Genomic DNA, 22376 nt, shown 5'->3' with positions numbered 1-22376 from the left:
TCCCTGATTTCGCATCAGGTTCGTCTGTGCTATTATACAACCTCCTAGCAGCTCCCCGGTTTTGCATCGGGTTCGTCTGCGTTTGACTCCATTCCTAGAGGCTCCCTGACTTCGCGTCAGGTTCGTCCTCGCTGTCAATAATCCTAGCGGCTCCTCAATTTCGCATTGGGTTCGTCCGCGTTCCTTAACTAACAAATTTATATCATATTCCTAGGGTAATAACCCTTCGCCGGCCACTCGTGCTGCTAGCGGCCCTGGCTCGTAACACAGTGCAAATAACTTTGTCTAATCGGATTTTACTAGAATTGATTTTGAACTTTCTCTTCAAAATAGATCAGTCGAATTTCTGTTTTATTTTTCAACTTTTCACTTAGCTAATTTTTGGTCGGCTACTTGTATTTGCATTTTAAACACTATTGTCTATCTACATTTTACTAAAATTGATTTTAAATTTTATGTTCAAAATAGATCAAACTCGAGGTCCTAATTTGTTTTTAAACTTTTGCCTTTCTAATTTTTGGTTACTTATTTGTGATCACAATGTAACCAACTTTGCCTAATTGGATTTTACTAAAATTGGTTTTAATTTTTTTCTTCGAAAATAGCTATTGATCTAGATCAGTCGCATTTCTGCTTTACTTTACATCTAATTTTTGGTAGCCTACTTGTATTTGCTTTTTTAGATAATATTGCCTAACTACATTTTATGATAATTAATTTTCAATTTTATTTCCAAAATAGATCAAAGCCGAATTCCTACTCTATATTTAAGCTTTTACCTGTCCAATTTTTGGTTACCTACTTGCAGTCGCAATGTAAATAACTTTGTCTAATAAGATTTTACTAAAATCGATTTTAAACTTTCTCTTCAAAATAGATCAGTCGACTTACTGACGTATTTTACAACATCTCACCTAGCTAATTTTTGGTAGCCTACTTGTATTTGCATTTTAGGCACTATTGTGTATCTAGATTTTACTAAAAATTGATTCTCAATTTTATTTTCAAAATAAATTACAGTCGAAATCCCAATTTGTTTTTAACTTTTGCGTTTCTAATTTTTGGTTACTTACTTGTGATCACAGTGTAAATTACTTTGTCTAATCAGATTTTTCTAAAATCGATTTTAAAATTTCTCTTCAAAATAGATCCGTTGACTTACTGTTTTCTTTTACAACTTCTCACCTAGCTAATTTTCGGTAGCCTACTTGTAGTTGCATTTTAAATCCTATTGTCTAACTAGATTTTACTAAAATTCATTTTAAATTTTATTTTCAAGATAGAGCAAAGTCGAATTGCTACCCTATATTCAAGCTTTTTACCTGTCTAATTTTTGATTACTTATTTGCTATCACAGTTGTTACGGATGACGAACAGGTGTTCAATATCATCTCTGGCAGAAACCGTCCTAGATAAAGGAACAGAGCTACCCTAGATAAATCTACATAATTGTTTAGGTTAGTTTAGGGCCCAAACGTACGCACGACCAACTGGTCGTTGACAAAATACGAATGTTCACTTGAAGGGTACTGACAAGTACCATCCGTCATTGCAGGGCTATATAAGCCCTTACATTTCTACTCTCGTGGGCTAGTACTGTCGTAATCACGAATAGTGTCGCGTCGTGCTGCATCTCGGAAGTCAACTACCAGTGAGATCGGACGTTCGTTCCTTTTGAATCAAAGTTTAACCGTACAGATTCCGCGAGTTCGGTCTAAAATCTGTTAGGCAGTGACAAGTTTGCTCCGAGTCCCCCGCATTGCCGGTGCGTCAACACCGTGCGTCTTAGCTTAGGTAATATCACCTTTCAATTTCTTTCCTATTCTAAATTCAGTTCATTCGCGACACAAGTACACTTGTAGAACGAAACTCTATAGTAAGAATATATTTGTCTTCTTTGATAATTAACTCAAATTCATTAAACCCATAATTATCGTCCAATATCCTAACCAAGTGATTAAACGTCCCCACATGATACATTCTTACCGCTCGGATTGTATCAATTAAATTATACTAGTTACGAGGCTTACTAATTATCCTAGCAATTCCCTGATTAACCATCAGGCTCTTTCGCGACATTCCAATTGTCCGAACAGAGATTTATCCAACCTAGCGGCTCCCCAGTTTTGCATTGGGTTCGTCCTCATCCTAACAGCTCCCTGATTTCGCATCAGGTTCGTCTGTGCTATTATACAACCTCCTAGCAGCTCCCCGGTTTTGCATCGGGTTCGTCTGCGTTTGACTCCATTCCTAGAGGCTCCCTGACTTCGCGTCAGGTTCGTCCTCGCTGTCAATAATCCTAGCGGCTCCTCAATTTCGCATTGGGTTCGTCCGCGTTCCTTAACTAACAAATTTATATCATATTCCTAGGGTAATAACCCTTCGCCGGCCACTCGTGCTGCTAGCGGCCCTGGCTCGTAACACAGTGCAAATAACTTTGTCTAATCGGATTTTACTAGAATTGATTTTGAACTTTCTCTTCAAAATAGATCAGTCGAATTTCTGTTTTATTTTTCAACTTTTCACTTAGCTAATTTTTGGTCGGCTACTTGTATTTGCATTTTAAACACTATTGTCTATCTAGATTTTACTAAAATTGATTTTAAATTTTATGTTCAAAATAGATCAAACTCGAGGTCCTAATTTGTTTTTAAACTTTTGCCTTTCTAATTTTTGGTTACTTATTTGTGATCACAATGTAACCAACTTTGCCTAATTGGATTTTACTAAAATTGGTTTTAATTTTTTTCTTCGAAAATAGCTATTGATCTAGATCAGTCGCATTTCTGCTTTACTTTACATCTAATTTTTGGTAGCCTACTTGTATTTGCTTTTTTAGATAATATTGCCTAACTACATTTTATGATAATTAATTTTCAATTTTATTTCCAAAATAGATCAAAGCCGAATTCCTACTCTATATTTAAGCTTTTACCTGTCCAATTTTTGGTTACCTACTTGCAGTCGCAATGTAAATAACTTTGTCTAATAAGATTTTACTAAAATCGATTTTAAACTTTCTCTTCAAAATAGATCAGTCGACTTACTGACGTATTTTACAACATCTCACCTAGCTAATTTTTGGTAGCCTACTTGTATTTGCATTTTAGGCACTATTGTGTATCTAGATTTTACTAAAAATTGATTCTCAATTTTATTTTCAAAATAAATTACAGTCGAAATCCCAATTTGTTTTTAACTTTTGCGTTTCTAATTTTTGGTTACTTACTTGTGATCACAGTGTAAATTACTTTGTCTAATCAGATTTTTCTAAAATCGATTTTAAAATTTCTCTTCAAAATAGATCCGTTGACTTACTGTTTTCTTTTACAACTTCTCACCTAGCTAATTTTCGGTAGCCTACTTGTAGTTGCATTTTAAATCCTATTGTCTAACTAGATTTTACTAAAATTCATTTTAAATTTTATTTTCAAGATAGAGCAAAGTCGAATTGCTACCCTATATTCAAGCTTTTTACCTGTCTAATTTTTGATTACTTATTTGCTATCACAGTTGTTACGGATGACGAACAGGTGTTCAATATCATCTCTGGCAGAAACCGTCCTAGATAAAGGAACAGAGCTACCCTAGATAAATCTACATAATTGTTTAGGTTAGTTTAGGGCCCAAACGTACGCACGACCAACTGGTCGTTGACAAAATACGAATGTTCACTTGAAGGGTACTGACAAGTACCATCCGTCATTGCAGGGCTATATAAGCCCTTACATTTCTACTCTCGTGGGCTAGTACTGTCGTAATCACGAATAGTGTCGCTTCGTGCTGCATCTCGGAAGTCAACTACCAGTGAGATCGGACGTTCGTTCCTTTTGAATCAGAGTTTAACCGTACAGATTCCGCGAGTTCGGTCTAAAATCTGTTAGGCAGTGACAAGTTTGCTCCGAGTCCCCCGCATTGCCGGTGCGTCAACACCGGGCGTCTTAGCTTAGGTAATATCACCTTTCAATTTCTTTCCTATTCTAAATTCAGTTCATTCGCGAAACAAGTACACTTGTAGAACGAAACTCTATAGTAAGAATATATTTGTCTTCTTTGATAATTAACTCAAATTCATTAAACCCATAATTATCGTCCAATATCCTAACCAAGTGATTAAACGTCCCCACATGATACATTCTTACCGCTCGGATTGTATCAATTAAATTATACTAGTTACGAGGCTTACTAATTATCCTAGCAATTCCCTGATTAACCATCAGGCTCTTTCGCGACATTCCAATTGTCCGAACAGAGATTTATCCAACCTAGCGGCTCCCCAGTTTTGCATTGGGTTCGTCCTCATCCTAACAGCTACCTGATTTCGCATCAGGTTCGTCTGTGCTATTATACAACCTCCTAGCAGCTCCCCGGTTTTGCATCGGGTTCGTCTGCGTTTGACTCCATTCCTAGAGGCTCCCTGACTTCGCGTCAGGTTCGTCCTCGCTGTCAATAATCCTAGCGGCTCCTCAATTTCGCATTGGGTTCGTCCGCGTTCCTTAACTAACAAATTTATATCATATTCCTAGGGTAATAACCCTTCGCCGGCCACTCGTGCTGCTAGCGGCCCTGGCTCGTAACACAGTGCAAATAACTTTGTCTAATCGGATTTTACTAGAATTGATTTTGAACTTTCTCTTCAAAATAGATCAGTCGAATTTCTGTTTTATTTTTCAACTTTTCACTTAGCTAATTTTTGGTCGGCTACTTGTATTTGCATTTTAAACACTATTGTCTATCTAGATTTTACTAAAATTGATTTTAAATTTTATGTTCAAAATAGATCAAACTCGAGGTCCTAATTTGTTTTTAAACTTTTGCCTTTCTAATTTTTGGTTACTTATTTGTGATCACAATGTAACCAACTTTGCCTAATTGGATTTTACTAAAATTGGTTTTAATTTTTTTCTTCGAAAATAGCTATTGATCTAGATCAGTCGCATTTCTGCTTTACTTTACATCTAATTTTTGGTAGCCTACTTGTATTTGCATTTTAGGCACTATTGTGTATCTAGATTTTACTAAAAATTGATTCTCAATTTTATTTTCAAAATAAATTACAGTCGAAATCCCAATTTGTTTTTAACTTTTGCGTTTCTAATTTTTGGTTACTTACTTGTGATCACAGTGTAAATTACTTTGTCTAATCAGATTTTTCTAAAATCGATTTTAAAATTTCTCTTCAAAATAGATCCGTTGACTTACTGTTTTCTTTTACAACTTCTCACCTAGCTAATTTTCGGTAGCCTACTTGTAGTTGCATTTTAAATCCTATTGTCTAACTAGATTTTACTAAAATTCATTTTAAATTTTATTTTCAAGATAGAGCAAAGTCGAATTCCTACCCTATATTCAAGCTTTTTACCTGTCTAATTTTTGATTACTTATTTGCTATCACAGTTGTTACGGATGACGAACAGGTGTTCAATATCATCTCTGGCAGAAACCGTCCTAGATAAACGAACAGAGCTACCCTAGATAAATCTACATAATTGTTTAGGTTAGTTTAGGGCCCAAACGTACGCACGACCAACTGGTCGTTGACAAAATACGAATGTTCACTTGAAGGGTACTGACAAGTACCATCCGTCATTGCAGGGCTATATAAGCCCTTACATTTCCACTCTCGTGGGCTAGTACTGTCGTAATCACGAATAGTGTCGCGTCGTGCTGCATCTCGGAAGTCAACTACCAGTGAGATCGGACGTTCGTTCCTTTTGAATCAAAGTTTAACCGTACAGATTCCGCGAGTTCGGTCTAAAATCTGTTAGTTAGTGACAAGGTTGCTCCGAGTCCCCCGCATTGCCGGTGCGTCAACACCGTGCGTCTTAGCTTAGGTAATATCACCTTTCAATTTCTTTCCTATTCTAAATTCAGTTCATTCGCGACACAAGTACACTTGTAGAACGAAACTCTATAGTAAGAATATATTTGTCTTCTTTGATAATTAGCTCAAATTCATTAAACCCATAATTATCGTCCAATATCCTAACCAAGTGATTAAACGTCCCCACATGATACAATCTTACCGCTCGGATTGTATCAATTAAATTATACTAGTTACGAGGCTTACTAATTATCCTAGCAATTCCCTGATTAACCATCAGGCTCTTTCGCGACATTCCAATTGTCCGAACAGAGATTTATCCAACCTAGCGGCTCCCCAGTTTTGCATTGGGTTCGTCCTCATCCTAACAGCTCCCTGATTTCGCATCAGGTTCGTCTGTGCTATTATACAACCTCCTAGCAGCTCCCCGGTTTTGCATCGGGTTCGTCTGCGTTTGACTCCATTCCTAGAGGCTCCCTGACTTCGCGTCAGGTTCGTCCTCGCTGTCAATAATCCTAGCGGCTCCTCAATTTCGCATTGGGTTCGTCCGCGTTCCTTAACTAACAAATTTATATCATATTCCTAGGGTAATAACCCTTCGCCGGCCACTCGTGCTGCTCGCGGGCCTGGCTCGTAACACAGTGCAAATAACTTTGTCTAATCGGATTTTACTAGAATTGATTTTGAACTTTCTCTTCAAAATACATCAGTCGAATTTCTGTTTTATTTTTCAACTTTTCACTTAGCTAATTTGTGGTCGGCTACTTGTATTTGCATTTTAAACACTATTGTCTATCTAGATTTTACTAAAATTGATTTTAAATTTTATGTTCAAAATAGATCAAACACGAGGTCCTAATTTGTTTTTAAACTTTTGCCTTTCTAATTTTTGGTTACTTATTTGTGATCACAATGTAACCAAATTTGCCTAATTGGATTTTACTAAAATTGGTTTTAATTTTTTTCTTCGAAAATAGCTATTGATCTAGATCAGTCGCATTTCTGCTTTACTTTACATCTAATTTTTGGTAGCCTACTTGTATTTGCTTTTTTAGATAATATTGCCTAACTACATTTCATGATAATTAATTTTGAATTTTATTTTCAAAGTAGAGAGATCCCAGTCGAATTCCTACTTTATTTTAGACTTTTACCTGTCTACTTTTTGGTTACTTTCTTGTGATCACAGCGTAGATATCTTTGCCTACTTAGGTTTTACTAAAATTGATTTTGAATTTTATTCAGTCGCAATTCTGCTTTATTTTACAATTTTCTAATAATTTTTTTTTTATTTGGTAGCCTACTTGTATTTGCTTTTAAATAGTATTGCCTAACTACATTTTATGATAATTAATTTTGAATTTTATTTCCAAAATAGATCAAAGCCGAATTCCTACTCTATATTTAAGCTTTTACCTGTCCAATTTTTGGTTACCTACTTGCAGTCGCAATGTAAATAACTTTGTCTAATAAGATTTTACTAAAATTGATTTTAAACTTTCTCTTCAAAATAGATCAGTCGACTTACTGTTGTATTTTACAACATCTCACCTAGCTAATTTTTGGTAGCCTACTTGTATTTGCATTTTAGGCACTATTGTGTATCTAGATTTTACTAAAAATTGATTCTCAATTTTATTTTCAAAATAAATTACAGTCGAAATCCCAATTTGTTTTTAACTTTTGCATTTCTAATTTTTGGTTACTTACTTGTGATCACAGTGTAAATTACTTTGTCTAATCAGATTTTACTAAAATTGATTTTAAACTTTCTCTTCAAAATAGATCAGTCGACTTACTGTTGTATTTTACAACTTCTCACCTAGCTAATTTTTGGTAGCCTACTTGTATTTGCATTTTAGGCACTATTGTGTATCTAGATTTTACTAAAAATTGATTCTCAATTTTATTTTCAAAATAAATTACAGTCGAAATCCCAATTTGTTTTTAACTTTTGCGCTTCTAATTTTTGGTTACTTTCTTGTGATCACAGCGTAGATATCTTTGCCTACTTAGGTTTTACTAAAATTGCTTTTGAATTTTATTCAGTCGCAATTCTGCTTTATTTTACAATTTTCTAATAATTTTTTTTTTATTTGGTCTCCTACTTGTATTTGCTTTTAAATAGTATTGCCTAACTACATTATATGATAATTAATTATGAATTTTATTTCCAAAATAGATCAAAGTCGAATTCCTACTCTATATTTAAGCTTTTACCTGTCCAATTTTTGGTTACCTACTTGCAGTCGCAATGTAAATAACTTTGTCTAATAAGATTTTACTAAAATTGATTTTAAACTTTCTCTTCAAAATAGATCAGTCGACTTACTGATGTATTTTACAACATCTCACCTAGCTAATTTTTGGTAGCCTACTTGTATTTGCATTTTAGGCACTATTGTGTATCTAGATTTTACTAAAAATTGATTCTCAATTTTATTTTCAAAATAAATTACAGTCGAAATCCCAATTTGTTTTTAACTTTTGCATTTCTAATTTTTGGTTACTTACTTCTGATCACAGTGTAAATAACTTTGTCCAATCAGATTTTACTAAAATTGATTTTAAACTTTCTCTTCAAAATAGATCAGTCGACTTACTGTTGTATTTTACAACTTCTCATCTAGCTAATTTTTGGTAGCCTACTTGTATTTGCATTTTAGGCACTATTGTGTATCTAGATTTTACTAAAAATTGATTCTCAATTTTATTTTCAAAATAAATTACAGTCGAAATCCCAATTTGTTTTTAACTTTTGCGTTTCTAATTTTTGGTTACTTACTTGTGATCACAGTGTAAATTACTTTGTCTAATCAGATTTTTCTAAAATCGATTTTAAAATTTCTCTTCAAAATAGATCCGTTGACTTACTGTTTTCTTTTACAACTTCTCACCTAGCTAATTTTCGGTAGCCTACTTGTAGTTGCATTTTAAATCCTATTGTCTAACTAGATTTTACTAAAATTCATTTTAAATTTTATTTTCAAGATAGAGCAAAGTCGAATTCCTACCCTATATTCAAGCTTTTTACCTGTCTAATTTTTGATTACTTATTTGCTATCACAGTTGTTACGGATGACGAACAGGTGTTCAATATCATCTCTGGCAGAAACCGTCCTAGATAAACGAACAGAGCTACCCTAGATAAATCTACATAATTGTTTAGGTTAGTTTAGGGCCCAAACGTACGCACGACCAACTGGTCGTTGACAAAATACGAATGTTCACTTGAAGGGTACTGACAAGTACCATCCGTCATTGCAGGGCTATATAAGCCCTTACATTTCTACTCTCGTGGGCTAGTACTGTCGTAATCACGAATAGTGTCGCGTCGTGCTGCATCTCGGAAGTCAACTACCAGTGAGATCGGACGTTCGTTCCTTTTGAATCAAAGTTTAACCGTACAGATTCCGCGAGTTCGGTCTAAAATCTGTTAGGCAGTGACAAGTTTGCTCCGAGTCCCCCGCATTGCCGGTGCGTCAACACCGTGCGTCTTAGCTTAGGTAATATCACCTTTCAATTTCTTTCCTATTCTAAATTCAGTTCATTCGCGACACAAGTACACTTGTAGAACGAAACTCTATAGTAAGAATATATTTGTCTTCTTTGATAATTAACTCAAATTCATTAAACCCATAATTAAAGTCCAATATCCTAACCAAGTGATTAAACGTCCCCACATGATACATTCTTACCGCTCGGATTGTATCAATTAAATTATACTAGTTACGAGGCTTACTAATTATCCTAGCAATTCCCTGATTAACCATCAGGCTCTTTCGCGACATTCCAATTGTCCGAACAGAGATTTATCCAACCTAGCGGCTCCCCAGTTTTGCATTGGGTTCGTCCTCATCCTAACAGCTCCCTGATTTCGCATCAGGTTCGTCTGTGCTATTATACAACCTCCTAGCAGCTCCCCGGTTTTGCATCGGGTTCGTCTGCGTTTGACTCCATTCCTAGAGGCTCCCTGACTTCGCGTCAGGTTCGTCCTCGCTGTCAATAATCCTAGCGGCTCCTCAATTTCGCATTGGGTTCGTCCGCGTTCCTTAACTAACAAATTTATATCATACTCCTAGGGTAATAACCCTTCGCCGGCCACTCGTGCTGCTCGCGGCCCTGGCTCGTGACACAGTGCAAATAACTTTGTCTAATCGGATTTTACTAGAATTGATTTTGAACTTTCTCTTCAAAATAGATCAGTCGAATTTCTGTTTTATTTCTCAACTTTTCACTTAGCTAATTTTTGGTCGGCTACTTGTATTTGCATTTTAAACACTATTGTCTATCTAGATTTTACTAAAATTGATTTTAAATTTTATGTTCAAAATAGATCAAACTCGAGGTCCTAATTTGTTTTTAAACTTTTGCCTTTCTAATTTTTGGTTACTTATTTGTGATCACAATGTAACCAACTTTGCCTAATTGGATTTTACTAAAATTGGTTTTAATTTTTTTCTTCGAAAATAGCTATTGATCTAGATCAGTCGCATTTCTGCTTTACTTTACATCTAATTTTTGGTAGCCTACTTGTATTTGCTTTTTTAGATAATATTGCCTAACTACATTTTATGATAATTAATTTTCAATTTTATTTCCAAAATAGATCAAAGCCGAATTCCTACTCTATATTTAAGCTTTTACCTGTCCAATTTTTGGTTACCTACTTGCAGTCGCAATGTAAATAACTTTGTCTAATAAGATTTTACTAAAATCGATTTTAAACTTTCTCTTCAAAATAGATCAGTCGACTTACTGACGTATTTTACAACATCTCACCTAGCTAATTTTTGGTAGCCTACTTGTATTTGCATTTTAGGCACTATTGTGTATCTAGATTTTACTAAAAATTGATTCTCAATTTTATTTTCAAAATAAATTACAGTCGAAATCCCAATTTGTTTTTAACTTTTGCATTTCTAATTTTTGGTTACTTACTTGTGATCACAGTGTAAATTACTTTGTCTAATCAGATTTTACTAAAATTGATTTTAAACTTTCTCTTCAAAATAGATCAGTCGACTTACTGTTGTATTTTACAACTTCTCACCTAGCTAATTTTTGGTAGCCTACTTGTATTTGCATTTTAGGCACTATTGTGTATCTAGATTTTACTAAAAATTGATTCTCAATTTTATTTTCAAAATAAATTACAGTCGAAATCCCAATTTGTTTTTAACTTTTGCGCTTCTAATTTTTGGTTACTTTCTTGTGATCACAGCGTAGATATCTTTGCCTACTTAGGTTTTACTAAAATTGCTTTTGAATTTTATTCAGTCGCAATTCTGCTTTATTTTACAATTTTCTAATAATTTTTTTTTTATTTGGTCTCCTACTTGTATTTGCTTTTAAATAGTATTGCCTAACTACATTATATGATAATTAATTATGAATTTTATTTCCAAAATAGATCAAAGTCGAATTCCTACTCTATATTTAAGCTTTTACCTGTCCAATTTTTGGTTACCTACTTGCAGTCGCAATGTAAATAACTTTGTCTAATAAGATTTTACTAAAATTGATTTTAAACTTTCTCTTCAAAATAGATCAGTCGACTTACTGATGTATTTTACAACATCTCACCTAGCTAATTTTTGGTAGCCTACTTGTATTTGCATTTTAGGCACTATTGTGTATCTAGATTTTACTAAAAATTGATTCTCAATTTTATTTTCAAAATAAATTACAGTCGAAATCCCAATTTGTTTTTAACTTTTGCATTTCTAATTTTTGGTTACTTACTTGTGATCACAGTGTAAATTACTTTGTCTAATCAGATTTTACTAAAATTGATTTTGAACTTTCTCTTCAAAATAGATCAGTCGACTTACTGTTGTATTTTACAACTTCTCACCTAGCTAATTTTTGGTAGCCTACTTGTATTTGCATTTTAGGCACTATTGTGTATCTAGATTTTACTAAAAATTGATTCTCAATTTTATTTTCAAAATAAATTACAGTCGAAATCCCAATTTGTTTTTAACTTTTGCATTTCTAATTTTTGGTTACTTACTTGTGATCACAGTGTAAATTACTTTGTCTAATCAGATTTTACTAAAATTGATTTTAAACTTTCTCTTCAAAATAGATCAGTCGACTTACTGTTGTATTTTACAACTTCTCACCTAGCTAATTTTTGGTAGCCTACTTGTATTTGCATTTTAGGCACTATTGTGTATCTAGATTTTACTAAAAATTGATTCTCAATGTTATTTTCAAAATAAATTACAGTCGAAATCCCAATTTGTTTTTAACTTTTGCGCTTCTAATTTTTGGTTACTTTCTTGTGATCACAGCGTAGATATCTTTGCCTACTTAGGTTTTACTAAAATTGCTTTTGAATTTTATTCAGTCGCAATTCTGCTTTATTTTACAATTTTCTAATAATTTTTTTTTTATTTGGTCTCCTACTTGTATTTGCTTTTAAATAGTATTGCCTAACTACATTATATGATAATTAATTATGAATTTTATTTCCAAAATAGATCAAAGTCGAATTCCTACTCTATATTTAAGCTTTTACCTGTCCAATTTTTGGTTACCTACTTGCAGTCGCAATGTAAATAACTTTGTCTAATAAGATTTTACTAAAATTGATTTTAAACTTTCTCTTCAAAATAGATCAGTCGACTTACTGACGTATTTTACAACATCTCACCTAGCTAATTTTTGGTAGCCTACTTGTATTTGCATTTTAGGCACTATTGTGTATCTAGATTTTACTAAAAATTGATTCTCAATTTTATTTTCAAAATAAATTACAGTCGAAATCCCAATTTGTTTTTAACTTTTGCATTTCTAATTTTTGGTTACTTACTTCTGATCACAGTGTAAATAACTTTGTCCAATCAGATTTTACTAAAATTGATTTTAAACTTTCTCTTCAAAATAGATCAGTCGACTTACTGTTGTATTTTACAACTTCTCACCTAGCTAATTTTTGGTAGCCTACTTGTATTTGCATTTTAGGCACTATTGTGTATCTAGATTTTACTAAAAATTGATTCTCAATTTTATTTTCAAAATAAATTACAGTCGAAATCCCAATTTGTTTTTAACTTTTGCGTTTCTAATTTTTGGTTACTTACTTGTGATCACAGTGTAAATTACTTTGTCTAATCAGATTTTTCTAAAATCGATTTTAAAATTTCTCTTCAAAATAGATCCGTTGACTTACTGTTTTCTTTTACAACTTCTCACCTAGCTAATTTTCGGTAGCCTACTTGTAGTTGCATTTTAAATCCTATTGTCTAACTAGATTTTACTAAAATTCATTTTAAATTTTATTTTCAAGATAGAGCAAAGTCGAATTCCTACCCTATATTCAAGCTTTTTACCTGTCTAATTTTTGATTACTTATTTGCTATCACAGTTGTTACGGATGACGAACAGGTGTTCAATATCATCTCTGGCAGAAACCGTCCTAGATAAACGAACAGAGCTACCCTAGATAAATCTACATAATTGTTTAGGTTAGTTTAGGGCCCAAACGTACGCACGACCAACTGGTCGTTGACAAAATACGAATGTTCACTTGAAGGGTACTGACAAGTACCATCCGTCATTGCAGGGCTATATAAGCCCTTACATTTCTACTCTCGTGGGCTCGTACTGTCGTAATCACGAATAGTGTCGCTTCGTGCTGCATCTCGGAAGTCAACTACCAGTGAGATCGGACGTTCGTTCCTTTTGAATCAGAGTTTAACCGTACAGATTCCGCGAGTTCGGTCTAAAATCTGTTAGGCAGTGACAAGGTTGCTCCGAGTCCCCCGCATTGCCGGTGCGTCAACACCGTGCGTCTTAGCTTAGGTAATATCACCTTTCAATTTCTTTCCTATTCTAAATTCAGTTCATTCGCGACACAAGTACACTTGTAGAACGAAACTCTATAGTAAGAATATATTTGTCTTCTTTGATAATTAGCTCAAATTCATTAAACCCATAATTATCGTCCAATATCCTAACCAAGTGATTAAACGTCCCCACATGATACAATCTTACCGCTCGGATTGTATCAATTAAATTGTACTAGTTACGAGGCTTACTAATTATCCTAGCAATTCCCTGATTAACCATCAGGCTCTTTCGCGACATTCCAATTGTCCGAACAGAGATTTATCCAACCTAGCGGCTCCCCAGTTTTGCATTGGGTTCGTCCTCATCCTAACAGCTCCCTGATTTCGCATCAGGTTCGTCTGTGCTATTATACAACCTCCTAGCAGCTCCCCGGTTTTGCATCGGGTTCGTCTGCGTTTGACTCCATTCCTAGAGGCTCCCTGACTTCGCGTCAGGTTCGTCCTCGCTGTCAATAATCCTAGCGGCTCCTCAATTTCGCATTGGGTTCGTCCGCGTTCCTTAACTAACAAATTTATATCATATTCCTAGGGTAATAACCCTTCGCCGGCCACTCGTGCTGCTCGCGGGCCTGGCTCGTAACACAGTGCAAATAACTTTGTCTAATCGGATTTTACTAGAATTGATTTTGAACTTTCTCTTCAAAATAGATCAGTCGAATTTCTGTTTTATTTTTCAACTTTTCACTTAGCTAATTTTTGGTCGGCTACTTGTATTTGCATTTTAAACACTATTGTCTATCTAGATTTTACTAAAATTGATTTTAAATTTTATGTTCAAAATAGATCAAACTCGAGGTCCTAATTTGTTTTTAAACTTTTGCCTTTCTAATTTTTGGTTACTTATTTGTGATCACAATGTAACCAACTTTGCCTAATTGGATTTTACTAAAATTGGTTTTAATTTTTTTCTTCGAAAATAGCTATTGATCTAGATCAGTCGCATTTCTGCTTTACTTTACATCTAATTTTTGGTAGCCTACTTGTATTTGCTTTTTTAGATAATATTGCCTAACTAGATTTTACTACCATTGATTTTAAATTTTATTTTCAAAATAGACCAAAGTCGGATTCCTACTCTATATTTAAGCTTTTACCTGTCTACTTTTTGGTTACTTGCTTGTGACAGCATTGTAAATAATATTGTCTAACTGGATTTTAGTGAATTTATTGTAGATTTTATTTTCAAAGTAGAGAGATCCCAGTCGAATTCCTACTTTATTTTAGAGTTTTACCTGTCTACTTTTTGGTTACTTTCTTGTGATTACAGCGTAGATATCTTTGCCTAATTAGGTTTTACTTAAATTGATTTTGAATTTTATTCAGTCGCAATTCTGCTTTATTTTACAATTTTCTAATAATTTTTTTTTTTAATTTGGTAGCCTACTTGTATTTGCTTTTAAATAGTATTGCCTAACAACATTTTATTATAATTAATTTTGAATTTTATTTCCAAAATAGATCAAAGCCGAATTCCTACTCTATATTTAAGCTTTTACCTGTCCAATTTTTGGTTACCTACTTGCAGTCGCAATGTAAATAACTTTGCCTAATAAGATTTTACTAAAATTGATTTTAAACTTTCTCTTCAAAATAGATCAGTCGACTTACTGTTGTATTTTACAACATCTCACCTAGCTAATTTTTGGTAGCCTACTTGTATTTGCATTTTAGGCACTATTGTGTATCTAGATTTTACTAAAAATTGATTCTCAATTTTATTTTCAAAATAAATTACAGTCGAAATCCCAATTTGTTTTTAACTTTTGCATTTCTAATTTTTGGTTACTTACTTGTGATCACAGTGTAAATAACTTTGTCTAATCAGATTTTACTAAAATTGTGTATCGGAAACGATCGACGACCGAACGATACGTGATGGAGGAGGCGCCGGAATCGCACAGCGCTGTGCGCGAAGTTAAACTTTAGAAATAAAGAACGATAACAATGAGTAGAAGTGGACTGTATTCTGAATTGTGTTCCTTGTACAAGCGTAATGAGCGTAAAGAGCCGACAAGACTCGCGGAGACTTCGTAAACCGAGCTGGATTCACGTCATCGGGATCGCGGATTGGTCCTTAAGGATCATCCGATAATTAGCGATCGGTGATTGGGACACGATCGATAGACCCTAAAGGGGGAAACGGGGTAACGCGGATTCTTACCACGGTTCGCTATGAGAGCGGTCGGCGGCTGACGTCACGACGAAGAGAGAGAGCGGCGCGTGACGAGGATACAACCTCGAACGTTCACGCGATCGCGAACATACCGCCCGCCTTGAAACGTTGCTTTCAAAGAGAGCGACGAGTTAACGCCGCCGCATCGCATACAGAATTTTGTTGTTTGACGCAAAACGAACACTCACGACGCACACATGAATAGCACTCTTCTCTGGAACCGAAGGTTCGCTGTCGAACATCTATTCCCCGTCTAACGCCTTTTCCAAGACCGCGTTCGGCTAACAAAGAGTGTTCGCATTCAGCTAGAGCGGTATACAAACTAGCTTATAGTAGTTCGTGCTCCTAATTAATGCGTAATCGTCTATAGTGACTCGAGAACGTGTACAGTCGTTACAGAGGAATCATTATCGTTTGGTTTTTAGTGGTGGCGTCGCGCAGCCACGCAAGTTTCATTTTCGGCGCACGCGAACTTAAAGCTAACGCAGAACTCAACTAACGAGTCGAGATAATACAATTTTATCTACAGGAGTGACTGTACAAAGTTAGGTAGAAGCGGAAACAATTGGCAGCGGGCACAGCTTCACAATCGGACGGGTCAGTTCGGTTGAAGAGGTCTTGACGGTGACCACGCGAACCCGACCGTCTGCCCCTGGATGCACGGTTTTCACGCGACCGAGTTCCCATTTGCACGGGGGAAGCGCGGAGTTCCGGATTAAGACGAGCTGACCGGGTTCGATTGATGGCTGCTCCTGTCGCCACTTGCTTCGCTGCTGGAGGGTGTTTAAATAGTCGTTCACCCAGCGCTTCCAGAAATGTTCCGTCACAGATCTGACGAGCTGCCAACGCGTGAGGCGATTCTCGGACAGTTCGAGGACGGACGGTTGTGGGGGTGCCGTGAGCGGGGAGCCTATTATGAAGTGTCCAGGCGTGAGGACATCAAAATCGTCCACGGAGTCTCGCAATGGAGCTAGAGGTCGCGAATTTAGGCAGCATTCAATGGAGCATAGCAAAGTGCTAAACTCCTCGAACGTAAAGGTTCGAGCACCGACAACCCGCCTCAGATGGTGTTTGAGGCTCTTCACTCCGGCTTCCCACAAACCTCCGAAATGCGGTGCGGAGGGGGGAATAAAATGCCAAACGATACAGTCGCTGGCGGTTTTATTTAGAAAGTCCGGATTCCGTAGGGTCGCTCGGTACATTCGACATAATTCACGGTCCGCGCCGACGAATGTGGTCCCGTTATCGGAATACATGGCGCAAGGTATTCCACGTCGAGAACAAAATCGATCAAATGCGCGAATGAAAGCTGGGGTGGAATAGTCGGATACTAGTTCGAGGTGAATTGCCTTCGTGGCTAGGCACACGAACAGAGACACATACGCTTTGCGCGACGTAATACCGCGCCCGGACGACGCGCGGATTTGAAACGGACCAGCATAATCCACTCCACAGTGAGAAAAACATCTGGACGAAGGGGAGACGCGTGGAGTCGGAAGTTGGCCCATCAACTGAGCTGGGACAGCGGCCCGTTCGCGAACACACACTACGCAAGCATGAATTGTGCTCTTGACCAAACTGCGAGCACGGAGTATCCAGAAGGTTTGCCGCAGCGTATGTAGGGTCAATTGAAGGCCTGCGTGTAGGGCGCGTAGATGAGCATGCTCGATGATTTGCTTGACCAATGGGTGTGACGCGAGTATGATTGGGTGTTTGACACTGAATGCCACCGGAGCGTGTCGTAGACGCCCACCGACTCGAAGAATTCCGTCGTCATCGACGAACGGATCGAGAGCTAACAGCGAACTTTTTGGGGAGAGACTGCGGCGCTGACGGAGCGCATCGACTTCGGAAGGGAAACAATCGCGTTGAATGCAATTGATCCAGAAGATTCGCGCGGCGGCACAGTTCTCGGCCGACAGAGTTCGGCCTGGCGTCGAGGGAGCGAGAGAACGCGAGCGGCGTGGGCGACAAGCGCGCAAGAATTTAAATAGATATCCCGTAACGCGAAGAAGTTTCGGCCACGACGAATATCTGGACGACAAGTCCCAAGGTTCGGAAGTGACTGTAGCCACGGACACCGCAGCCTTTTCCTCCCTACAGACCAAGTCGATCGGCGTAACTGACGTGGGTTCGGAAGGCCATTGTTCCTCGGATGAGCCTAGCCAGTAAGGTCCTGACCACCACAGAGAATGCGCTGCGAGCTCGCCTCCTAGTATGCCGCGTGACGCACAATCGGCCGGATTGTCTTCCGAGGGCACGTAGCGCCAAACGACGTCGGGAGCGCGAATTTGAATTTCGTGCACACGGTGGGCCACGAACGTTTTCCAACGTGACGGACTGTCGCGCAGCCATGCAAGCACGATAGTGGAGTCACCCCAGCAAAAACATGAGTGAGGGCGACCGTTTAGGGAATTCCGAACGAATTCGAGAAGGCGCGCGAGGAGCAGAGCAGCGGACAATTCTAAGCGCGGTATCGTTAGGGGGGATATGGGAGCTACCTTAGACTTGCTCGCCAAGAGAGACACGTTGACCACACCGGATTTGGAGGTGGTCTTCAAATAAACGACTGCAGCGTATGCGTGGGACGAAGCATCGCAGAAACCGTGCAGTTCGACCGGACCTGAACTGGAGTCGAGGCCGGTCCAGCGAGGCAGCGATAATGCTTTCAGCGATTCTAATCCGGTGTAAACGGAATTCCACCGTACTCGAATTTCATTTTGTAGAGCCTCATCCCAGGAGACGCGCAGACGCCAGAGATCCTGGAGGAGGATTTTGGCTGTGATTGTAACGGGGGTCACCCAGCCCAACGGATCATAAATTTTCGAAATCGCCGATAAAATCGCTCGCTTTGTTTCGGGAACGGTCGTCGGGATATTTAATTGAATTTGGAACGCGTCGTCCAACGGATTCCACCCGATCCCGAGCACCTTGACGTGGTCATCGACGGCCAATGACCTGGTGCAGGCCAATCCATGGTCGGACGGATCTATGTCGCTAAGAAGTTCCGTGCAGTTACTCGACCACTTTCGAAGCTCGAACTTTCCGCGGCGAAGTAGCCCTACGACTTGATCGCGGCGCGCGCGGACAAGTTCGACAGAATCGCCACCAAAGAGGACATCGTCGACGTAAATCTGATCGCGTAGAATGGGCACCGCAAGAGGGAAATTTGCCCCCTCGAGTTCACGGAGGCGCTGAATGACTCGAAGCGCAATGAACGGAGCGCACGTCATGCCGTATGTGACCGTGAGCAGGACGTGGTCGATAGGGGATTTTGTAATGGCATCTAGCCAAAGAATGCGTTGAAAATTGACGTCGCGAGGATCGACCAAAATCTGTCGATACATTTTTGCGACGTCAGCACTGTAAACGTACCGGTGATGACGCCATTTCAGAATTACAGACGGCAGGTCTGTCTGTAATTTTGGGCCTGCTAGGAGCAGGTCATTGAGCGAGTGACCGTTAGAGGTCAAGCTTGATGCATTAAAGACTACGCGCAAATGTGACGTTGCGCTCCCGGGCCGAAATACAGGATGGTGGGGAATGTAGACAGCCTGTGTGGCCGGGGGGAGTTCCGCGGTCACGCGTCGCATGTGGCCGAGGGCTTCGTATTCGCGCATAAAATCGCAGTATTCTCGTTCGAGTTCGGTATCTTTGCGGAATTTGTTGGTCAATGCGAATAGTATGCGTCCTGCCGAGTGCCGAGAGTGACCTATTTCAAGCGGAGGATCGCGAGTGAACGGGAGACGAACTACGAACCGTCCGTCTGGATTGCGCGAGTGAGTGGTCATAAAATGTTCTTCGCATTGTCGTTCTGTTGAAGACAGCGGAGAGCACCGAGGGAGTTCTTCCACCTCCCAGAACCGACGCAGCTCCGACTCCAAAGAGGAAGAGCAGTGGTGCGAGAATGCGATCGAAGAGGACCGATTCTTCTTGCACGATGAAACTTCTACACACGAAAAGGAAGAGTTCGTGGTGGAGGAACCGTCGCGATCGACGGAAGAAGATGGAATGGGCCCCGAAATAACCCACCCGAAAATTGAATTCTGGGCTATCGGTTGTCCCTGACGTCCTTTACGAATCCCGTCTAGGATTACATCGCCATATAGATCTGCTCCGAGGATCATTTGAATGGACTCGGAATTTGTGGGCACCGGGTCTGCCCACTGAAGATCTTTCAAATGTTGGAATGAAGACGGATCTGCAGTGCATTGTGCGTTATAAGCTGTTAACGTTGGCATAACCAACGCAGTTGTGACCAGCGACGGAGTAGTCGAGTGGACTGGACTCACGTGAATTTCGACAGACGATCGCACAGTTTCCACGTGGGCTCCGCCGACCGCGGAAATCGTAACATTTCTACGGGTCTTTTTTGCACGAAGCAATTGAGCTAAATTTTCCGTGACAAGTGTGACTTCGGAGCCCTGATCAAGGAGAGCTCTTACTATCGTGGTACGGCCTGACGAAGCACGTATCTTGAGCCTCGCTGTCGCCAAGAGTACGAGTGAGGGGGGACGACGGGGAGTCATCGCAGACAACGATACAACGGTAGAGCAGCCCGGTAATGGAGGTGAAGAGCGGGGCGCGGACGGATCGACTAGGTTCGCGCGACTTTTCGACGCGTCGTGAAGAGAGGAATGGTGAGTTTGTTGACAAACGCGACATTTGAATTTGCTCGAACAATCGGACACCGCGTGTCGTTCGCTTAGGCAATTATAACATCGCGAGAGCCGGTTTACAATTTCGCGTCGCTTTTCCGGAGATTCGGCTAGGTATTGCGGACATGAACTCAGAAAGTGTCGTGAATGACAGAGTGGGCAAGACGATTGCGAAAACGGAGTATTCGTCTTTCCCGTATTATCTGATCTCCGCCGCAATTCTGAGGAAGCGCTCGGACGCTCGGACGATTGCGAGGTCGTGACGGCGTGTACGCGAGGGCATGACGTCGTCTTCGACGTCACAGAATCGCAGGGTTCGACGGACATTTCATCGAGCGCACGCGCACGAGCGAATAGGAAAGTCGTTAATTCGGTAAATGATTTTGGCGTGTCGGACTGAGATGAAGCGATGCACCAGGCTTTCGACGTAACTGGATCAAGTTTTCGCGATACTAAAAGAACTAACATATCCGTCCACAATTCTTCTGGAGAGCGATCCAGTTTCGACAGTGATGTGTTCGCTACGTTCGCTCGATCAATCAAAGAGTGCAGATCGACTGCAGATTCGCGCTCAACCGCTGGTAAATCGATCAGATTCGACAAATGCATTTTAATCAGTCGACGTTTGCTCTCGAATCGCGTAGTCAGAGTGCGCCACGCTGTCGAAAAGTTGTCGGCGGTTATCGGAATGTTTCCGAGGGCTTCGAGCGCGGGCCCTGTAAGCGACGACACTAAATAATGCATGCGCATGAAATCCGTTAATTCGCGATTTGACATGATAAGCGACTTGAACCGATCTCGAAATGACTCCCATTCGTTTGGGTCGCCGCTAAACGGAGCTAACGGTACGCGAGGAAGATGCGCAAGCGCGACGGAAGGCTTGAGTAGACTCGTGGAGGAGTTGTCCGGAGAATGCAATGTTGGACTCACGTGTGACCCCAGGTTATCGAGGGCGTCCAGTAGAACATCCCTGGAGCTGATGTAAGTATCCTCAGTTGTCTGGAAGTGGTCGTCCGCGAAATAAGATACAGTCGGGTGGTCTTCCTCAGGTACATTGGTGAGCAGCTGCACGTGGCCATCACTGAACGCAGTCCAAGCGTTTTCGAGAGAAGAGAGTCGCGCTTGAACTTTGCTGATTGTGAGGTTGGCTTTCCCGATCTTTCGAAAATTCTCAACTGTCCGCAGGATCGTCCGTTGCAGCATGGCTTGCCGGTGGAAGTCCGCCATCTTGAGAGAGCACGTGTGAACTCCGAAATTTGCCGTTTACTCTAACTTCGAATCCGGCTCGAAGGACCACTTTTATGTATCGGAAACGATCGACGACCGAACGATACGTGATGGAGGAGGCGCCGGAATCGCACAGCGCTGTGCGCGAAGTTAAACTTTAGAAATAAAGAACGATAACAATGAGTAGAAGTGGACTGTATTCTGAATTGTGTTCCTTGTACAAGCGTAATGAGCGTAAAGAGCCGACAAGACTCGCGGAGACTTCGTAAACCGAGCTGGATTCACGTCATCGGGATCGCGGATTGGTCCTTAAGGATCATCCGATAATTAGCGATCGGTGATTGGGACACGATCGATAGACCCTAAAGGGGGAAACGGGGTAACGCGGATTCTTACCACGGTTCGCTATGAGAGCGGTCGGCGGCTGACGTCACGACGAAGAGAGAGAGCGGCGCGTGACGAGGATACAACCTCGAACGTTCACGCGATCGCGAACAAATTGATTTTAAACTTTCTCTTCAAAATAGATCAGTCGACTTACTGTTGTATTTTACAACTTCTCACCTAGCTAATTTTTGGTAGCCTACTTGTATTTGCATTTTAGGCACTATTGTGTATCTAGATTTTACTAAAAA

General features: G+C 39.4%; 1 protein-coding gene across 1 annotated transcript; it reads right to left on the bottom strand.

Moving 5' to 3' along the window:
- Nucleotides 1-16401: 16401 nt before the first annotated feature.
- On the bottom strand, nt 16402-21741 carry LOC143219490 (uncharacterized). Its single transcript, XM_076445438.1, has one exon. The coding sequence runs from the start codon at nt 21739-21741 to the stop codon at nt 16402-16404; it is 5340 nt and encodes a 1779-aa protein (XP_076301553.1).
- Between the last annotated feature and the right edge of the window lie 635 nt (nt 21742-22376).

The sequence above is a fragment of the Lasioglossum baleicum genome, unplaced genomic scaffold, assembly GCF_051020765.1.
Source record: "Lasioglossum baleicum unplaced genomic scaffold, iyLasBale1 scaffold0031, whole genome shotgun sequence".
Taxonomy (NCBI): domain Eukaryota; kingdom Metazoa; phylum Arthropoda; class Insecta; order Hymenoptera; family Halictidae; genus Lasioglossum; species Lasioglossum baleicum.
This window is presented reverse-complemented; position numbering and strand designations above follow the sequence as displayed.

What these genes read in the sequence shown, in the direction of transcription:
- LOC143219490 (XM_076445438.1), bottom strand. Translation starts at nt 21,741, where the DNA reads ATGGCGGACTTCCACCGGCAAGCCATGCTGCAACGGACGATCCTGCGG.